The following is an 8,213-nucleotide window of genomic DNA, read 5'->3' as shown; positions in this document are numbered from 1 at the left end:
TTTCATTTTTCTGTATGAAAGTCATGCTTCTTTCTTCCCATCAGTTTATATTATCATCATTGTTATATACTATCTGAATTTCTCCAGTTCAAAACATCCCTGCTATGTGATCTCACTACTTTAAAAAACATAATTCTTAAAGAACATTTCTTAAAACAACTATGTGGGAAAAAAAAAACCAAAACACAACAACAAAAAAAAAAACACACAACCAAGAACTACTATAAACCATCTATTTAAAACATTCACAGGTGGCATTAAGGACTCAGGGAGGCCCATCAGGCATGCCCAGTGTTGGTACAGCCAGGTGTTTTCTTTTTTCTCATTAGCAGGTTTTAGCAGAATTTACTCTTCAAGGTCTCCTTACCAGAGAGCAAAAAAACCTGAATGAAGGAAGTGGATGTGGAATAAACTTTGATTCTGGTTTATTGAATGTGCTAATGACTATTAGCATATTTTTATTAAGGGAGTCTACATTGCATAATACTTTATGGTGAGGGGAGGTAATTATGCACTGCAACAGTGAAGAGCTATTGGATGGTTATGTGGCTGTTGAGTGAAGACTGTGAAAGAGTGAAAAGTACTAACAGCAATAAGGATTTACAAGGTTTGTGTTTTCCTAGTTTTTTAATTGATAAATATGGGAGAAATTTAGCTGTTATTGTTTCTTGTTTGTTTTCTTATTTTGATGTTGTAAGACCATTTTTGATAATGAAAGCCTAAGGAATATGCTTATGTATATAAATGGTAGCTTGTAAAGTTGCTTAGACTATTCAAGTTCTATTGATGAGACACATGTGTAGTGTAATTGTAACAGGTTGGTTAAGTGGGAGGAAAGGACAGAGAAAGAAATGCAATGCAGTGTATTTGTCTAATAGATTTTATAAAATTCTCTCTTTTATAATTCAATTGCTGTAGCTTTCATTAGATAGAGATCCAATGACTTCAACTGACTGGACTGTTAAAACCTTCACAGGTCTCTACTATAAGGCTAAACAATTGGTATGGTCCAGGGTGATTTAAATTCTTATGACCAAAGACAAAGTAGGCTTTTTTTTTTTTTTTATTTTTTTTTAATAGGGAAGTGTAACTGCTGTAAACTCAATGAAATGAGAGAGTAGTCTTGTATCTTGTGAGAAGAATATTTTGATAAAGAGAGAGTTGGACTTCTAGGTCATATACTATAATGCGTTGCCCTTGCAACAGCATTTTCTTACAGTTATGTTGTGCTGATCATCTGAAAATAGTACTTGGGATGTTAAGGCAGAGGGAGAAAAAAAGGAGGTAGATCTTGGGAAGCCCTATGAAATCAACTTTCCTGCTTAATGAACAAAAAGTATTCCATGTAAGTGTACTGTAACGTACAGCTCAGCTGCCTACCCTGATTTTAGGCAGTCGTGAAGCTTTAAAAAATAGAACTCTTAACAAAGGTATACATGTGAGTAGATTCAACACAAATGCTCTTGTTACATGAAATCATCTACTAGAATTGCAGACTACTGGGTTATGTCACTAGGAATTAAATCTTTATGCATAATAATGTGGAAAGCATGTATTTATCTTTATAAATAGGATAATCCTTACTGTCAACTGCCTGGATTTTAAGCAGCTAATTTCTTATGTGTCAGGGAAGAGCTCTCTCTTTGTTACAAGATATGCAGTATTATAGACCTGTGAGCCTTGGTTATGTGAGGAGTTGATGATGAAGCTTACAGTTCCACTTGTTTTTGTGGGTGCTGGTGCACCCTCATAACTATGTTATTGTTTCAGACTTTTGTGTTACACTGATACTTAGGTTTTATAAATAGGGCCATATAACTGCTTGTGGAAAGGCCAATTTTTAATGCAGGGTAAGTTTATTAGATGATGAAGTCTTGACTGTTCCTAGGTTTTGATGTTAGTTAATGCTAGAACTGCTTTTTTGAGAAGACATGTGGGGCTAGCTGAATGTAGTTTTGATGCTGCAATGCTAAGTGCTTTTAATTTCTATCTTACTTGCATAAATGAGGCATTTGAACTGAGTCAGTCTGGAGTAGAAGAACTTGGAGAACTTAATTTGGCATATTTGCAGGCCAAATCAAATAAGTGAATTTGGATACCTGTGCAGTCTAGTTATCTTCAGCTGGTTGAAGTTATATGAAGAATTTATTTTAGGGGAGCTGTAATTTTGATCCCATAAGGCATGAACTGAATTAAGTGCCTACTGGAGACAATGCCTCTTCACTCTTCAGCAGTGACTTATTGCTGTCGTTACTATTAGTTGGTAAATGATATTTAAAATGAAATATGATGTGTCTTAATGTCTCAGCAGTAACAAAAGATAAATTAGCAGTTAAATTAGTACATTGACTGGTTGAGTGAATTATACATAACAATCAACATTAGCAATAACTTGAGATATGGTATTTTTCAAGGAGCTTTCAAGGTCATTTTAGGCTATTTTGGGGGTATTCATTGGTTGGTGTAGTTTTCCATACATTAACTTGAATAATTTGCTCTCCAAGGCACAAATTTCCAAGGCTAATGACGTCAACTAGAAACAGTCAGCATCTAATAATCAGCTATTAAAGGAAAAATTCAAATGTGATGAAATTGCTTTTCTGTTTTCTTTTCATGGAAAACATATTAGGGGTAGCACAAAGCGTATCAAGCAAATCAGAGTGGATTTGAATTTAAGTTCTGTACTGATGTGGTTTGGCTTATTATTTCTTTGTATCTGAAGAAACACATCTAATTCATTTTAAATCTGAGGTTTTCTCCTTCTGAGATGATCGGTATATTATGGGATGGCTGATGTCTCACAGGTGACTTTGAGAACTGTTAACAAGGGCTACAGCCACCTGTCTTTCCAGGTGTTTCAAAAGCAGAAGAGTCTGCATGAACTTTTACCTTGTGACTCCTCTGGAAACACACCTGGTTGAAACTTCAACACTTGTAGGATCTACAGCATGGCCGCCACAGGGTGAGAAAGGAGGGTTGGAGCTTGATGACCTTGAAGGCACCTTCCACTCTAAGCCATTCTGTAATTAAGTCAGCTACAGGGCTTCTTTTCTCTCCCGGACACGTGACAACTTCCTGTGAGGAAATGTCCACCTCAGGCTTCTAGTTCAACCCCTTTGGAATCTGTCAGGAAAACAAGGCAGACAAATTTTACCAGGGGTTTTTTCCTAACCATAAATCACAGAATCTTAAGGGTTGGAAGGGACCTCCAGAAATCACTGAGTCCAACCCCCTGCCAAAGCAGGTTCTCTACACCAGGTCGCACAAGCAGGTGTCCAGGTGGGTCTTGAATATCTCCACAACCTCCCTGGGCAGCCTGTTCCAGTGCTCTGTCACCCTCACCGTAAAGAAGTTCTTGCGTACATTTGTGTGAAACTTCCTATGCTGCAGTTTCTGGCTGTTCCCCCTTGTCCTGTCTCCACACACTGCTGAAAACAGTCTGGCCTCACCACTCTGCCCTCCACGCCTTAGATATTTATAGACCTGGATCAGGTCTCCTCTCAGTCTTCTTTTCTCAAGGCTAAACAGACCCAGTTCACTTAGCTTTTCTTCACAGTGGAGATGCTCCAGGCCCTTCACCATCTTTGTGGCCCTCTGCTGGACTCTTTCCAAGGGATCCCTGTCTTTTTTGTACTGGGGAGCCCAGACTGGACACAATACTTACCAGGGCAGAGTAGAGGGGGAGGATCACCTCCCTCAACCTGCTGGTCACACTCTTTTTAATGCACCCCAGAATGCCATTGGTTTTGGCCATAAGGGCTCATGGCCAACCTGTCGTCCACCAGGACACCCAGGTCCCTTTCTGCAGAGCTCTTCTCCAGCAGGTCATCCCCCAACCTGTACTGGTGCATGCAATTATTCCTTCCCGTATGCAAGACTCTACACTTACTTTTGTTAAACCTCATCTTGTTTCTTACTGCTCAGCTCTCCAGCCTGTCCAGGTCTCGCTGAATGGGGAAAATAAAGACTTCTTTAGAAGAAATAGCCATTTCAAATCTCTGGAAACAGGAATAGTGAAGCACACCTGTCATTTGTCTAGTCTGCATTAGTACTTGATGTCTTTTGCTTTATTCCCCCTCCAGGCTTTCAAATTTTAAGTGACCATTTCTAGACTTTTAATTAGAGCTCCAACTGTGCTGCGTAGCCTGTGCTGATGTGTTTTGGCTGTTGCATGTCATCATTCTTTGCTTAGGTTCTTTATGAGTCAATACATAGTTAAGGCATCCTTCTGCTTTGCTGGGTTGGCACTGAGGCTGCAATCAGCTTTCTTCAGGCGGTTTTCAGACACTAATTCAGGTCAAACAGCTGCTACAGTAGACTTGTCTGGAACAAAATTACAGATGTCTCAAAAATGTCACAAACTGGAGTTTGTTGGTTGTTCAGACGTGTGTTGTCCTGCACGCTCTGTTTGTAGAATCTTCCTGAGTGTGAAATTTTCTCTGCCTTTCAGAAGCTACCAAAGGTGTACCCACAGTTTATTGGTGCATAAGTAAAAGGATGAAAGAACACTTCTGTCAGCATACGTGTTGTAGGCTGTTCCCTTCGTAAGGTTGTTTCTGTGGTCTTTGTAACCAGGAATGGAGATGGACATAAGGGGTTGTGCAAGTGTGCTGGTGCCACTTGAATTCGTGTAGTAAATGTGCTTGCTTAGCTCAAACCTAGCACTGTGCTAATAAATCCTGCTGAGAGACATAATATATTAGTTCAGGCTTAATGATGTGCTAATACAGATACCTACTGAAAGGCTGTGTGATGAGCATGCATAAGTCATTCTCTCCCCCCTGAAATTTTCTTTTAGAAGAGTTAGGATGTGAATAATAGGAAGAGTCTTGAGGCTTTTGGAGGTTTTTTTTGTTTGTTTGTTTGTTTGTTTTTTGGTAAGAACATCCTGCTTAATACATTTATGCTTCTGGAAAAAGAGGATGATGTGTTCTGGTGTTAGATACGGTGAAGTTCTTGGCTGGTTTCTAATGAGTACTGGGAATCTAGTCGAGACCACTTGATTTCTGTAACTCTGTGTCGACTTATAAAGTTTAGGTATTTCCTGGAGTCATTGAAAGGCTTAACTGTAGGATACTTTCTCTGGGGTAGCTTCTGTGTCTAAAATACAGCCTCGTTCTTTGTAGTTCATAGAACCGTAAAATCACTTGAGTTGGAAAGGACCTGTAAAGGTAAAGGTTGTCTAGTCCAACTCATCTGCAATGAGCAGGGACACCTACAAATAGATCAAAATGCTCAGAGCCCCATTCACTCTGACCTTGAATGCCTCTCCAAGAATGAGACATCCACCACAGTTTTATCAGATCCTAGTTGTTTGTGAGAACACAAAATAAAATAAACTGGTTCGATTAACAGCACATAGTCCTGACAGTAGCATGATACTTCCAATTGCTCTAGTGCCTGTGTCCCAGTGTGGAGTGACTAGAGCATCATGCCCGCTTCTCTTCTGCTCTCAGGAATATGCGCTCGTTTTGCCTGGAGACAGGAGGTAATAATGAGTTCTCATACCTGATTTGGTGGTATCAGCAATGGGTTGATTGCCATTGTAAAGATGCATCCAAGTGGATAAGCTTAGCTTGCTAAGCTGGATGCAGTTTCTAGGGCAAGGTGTAGGCAGACATAGCAGGGAGCTGCAAAGGAACCAGTTCTGGCACACATTGCCTGCTTCACATGGGAGGGAAAGCCAATCCTAGAAGCTGTGCTGGTTTTTCAGCTGAGGGTATAATTGTAGTGTTGGTGTAGGTAGCTTCATTTTTACACCTTTCTACAGAGTAAGCGCTCCTGAGAACCTAAGCACAGTCTAGGGTTGCAGTTACTAAATTGAAGCCTGGAGCTTTTTCACCTGTTTCAAGCAGTTTATACTGATTTCATAGATTTATCTCACTGCAGTGTAAGTTGCTTGAGGGAACTCCTGATTTCTCGTAGTATGTTACAGCATTACTATGCTGTCAAATAATATTGTGTTCAAAGTTAGGGATTGTAAGGTTTCTTGAATTATTAAATGAGAAAACCACTGAGAAAACTGAACCCTCAGCAAAGGAATAAGGAGAAGAGAACCATCAAAGGTTATTCTGACTGTAACTAATTGGAAATAGGTGCTGTCTAACTAGTTTGTTTCCTCATTCTTACCTTTCTGTGCTGCCTAATTTAGACTCTTAAAGGCAACCAAATGTCTGACTCCTGCTGAGAATTTAATAACCTGAGGGGACTTCAGTCTGTGCTAATTATCCACAATTTGAAACCTGCATTAATTTTTACCTCTCTATTATGTTTTTAGGCTGCCTGGTTGAAGATGATCTTTGCAAATCTTTTGAAATCTGTGTAAATGGTAAGTCTGGAATGCTTTGTTTGCTGACTGCTCTGTCCTCTGCTGTGTAACTTATATGTGGCTGATGTAATAAGCTGAATCTATGTATGAATATGGGTGGGGGGGAGGGGAAACCCCACCAAGTAGCTATGACTATTCTGGTCAACAGTAAGTGGTAATTTAATAGACTTTCTTTAAAGAAAATTATCTCTCAACCTTGAACAGCATCCACTTCTTTAGCGGGAATTGGTTTGTAATCAAATTAAACACACTTAAATATGCTAAAATATAATTTGTCTTAGTACAGAATAAAAATAACTTTGGGTTGTTCGTCTTCTTAGAGGATGATGTTGAGAAATTATCAGTCTCCTTTTGTTACGAAGTTATTTTATTATAAGAAGGAAGGTCTCAATGAAAGACTACCATTGCTCTTGCTTTTACTGCTTCCTTTTTCCGTGATGTCACTTGATCTAACTGCAGAAGCAGCTTACTGCTCTTTTTTTTCAGTTTCCTTCAGTAAAATTTCTTTTTTTAAAGAAAAAAGCTAACGCACATGTATGAATCAGTGTAATGGAACAATAGGAATGACTCTTTTGACAATAGTCTAAGGTTATTTCACTGTGCTACATGAAATGATTTAAATCTTTATGACTGAACCATGTTTAGAAAGAGGGGTTCTGAAGCAATTTCTCTCCTCAAGTATGTAGATCCGTAACTGATTTCCTTCTGACATGTTATACATTAAATTTCTCTTGATGAATGCCTGACAAAGCAGAGATTTGGTTTTTTTCCATCAAACACAGGAGCCAATAATGTCTACTTGAAAATGGACTTAAAATCCTAATGGAATGAACATCTAAGGTGAATTTGAGTTTCCTGATGTTTTTTACTGTCAGCCAATATACATAGGGGAGGGACTGACAGAGAGAAATATGGCTGAGGAATCCGGAGGAGTTGAAGTCTGTATAAAGTTAGAAACAAAGTTGATATGTCCAACAATAGTGTGAGATCATAACTTGAGTTGTTTCTATAATATGCTGAAATTCTATGTGGAGGTTTTGTGCTTGACGCAAAATGGGAAGTAGCAATTTTCTGCAGTGGTGCATTCTGCTGGTCATAGTCATCTTGAGTTCCCAGCTGTGGTCTTCCCAATGTAAGTATGATTAATAGGTTTTTATGGCTGGCCATGGCTATATGTGCCTAACTGAATGTAATGAAGGAATTATGCAGCAGATGACTTCAATTAAAAAAAAAAAAAGTATTTAAAAGGTGTTGCTCTAAAGGTTACTTGATAGCTTCTTTCTTGAAACCTGCTTCCTTAATTAAAAATATGGCTTCTTAAAAGTTGAATTTCAGGGAGTGCAAAATTAAAATGGATATTGCGTCTTTGAATTCTGAATGGACATCCTTTATAGATCTTCTCTTATTTTGCTGCAGCTGTAACTTTTAGAATGGTTTGGTTTGGAAGGGACCTTTTAAGATCATTCCTCCTACAGGCAAGGACACTTCTCTCTAGACCAGGGTGCTCAAAGCTCCATTCAGTCTGGCCTTGAATGCTTCCAGGGAGAGGGCATTCACAACTTAATGGTCAGTAATGAATAAGCCAATTTATCTGTGATACTGTGATACATAGCTGATCTTTAAAAAAGAAATATACCTATGTGCAGACATTCTGTCCATGTATTTAATCTTACTGTGAAGTGTTGGATGTCTTTCCCTTCGTCCACCCAAATGAATGAATGTTGTTATATGCAGTAAAACATATACTCCTATTGAGAAAATTAACAGAATATTTGGAAAAACATAGTTTGAAGCATCCAAATACTTTTAGAACTTAATCTTTACAAGTAAGAGAACAGAAGAGAGTTGTTTGCTTCTGCACATACCTTCTTGTTTTTCTTGTCCA

At 38.7% G+C, this 8,213-nt stretch overlaps 1 protein-coding gene across 5 annotated transcripts in view; it reads left to right on the top strand.

The window, feature by feature from the left end:
• Window positions 1-393: 393 nt before the first annotated feature.
• PTPRN2 (protein tyrosine phosphatase receptor type N2) overlaps window positions 394-8,213 on the top strand; it is a 561,093-nt gene continuing 553,273 nt past the window's right edge. Inside the window, exons 1-2 of one of the 5 annotated variants that reach the window (XM_019616266.2) lie at window positions 394-607; window positions 6,278-6,328. In XM_019616266.2, the coding sequence (XP_019471811.1) occupies window positions 538-607; window positions 6,278-6,328 (121 nt within the window). In that variant the 5' untranslated portion in view covers window positions 394-537. The remainder of the gene's footprint in view (window positions 608-6,277; window positions 6,329-8,213) is intronic. The other 4 variants (XM_019616269.2, XM_019616265.2, XM_010712395.3 and 1 more) reach the window with 4 other exon arrangements.

The sequence above is a fragment of the Meleagris gallopavo genome, chromosome 6 (genome assembly GCF_000146605.3).
Source record: "Meleagris gallopavo isolate NT-WF06-2002-E0010 breed Aviagen turkey brand Nicholas breeding stock chromosome 6, Turkey_5.1, whole genome shotgun sequence".
Lineage (NCBI taxonomy): Eukaryota > Metazoa > Chordata > Aves > Galliformes > Phasianidae > Meleagris > Meleagris gallopavo.
This window is presented reverse-complemented; position numbering and strand designations above follow the sequence as displayed.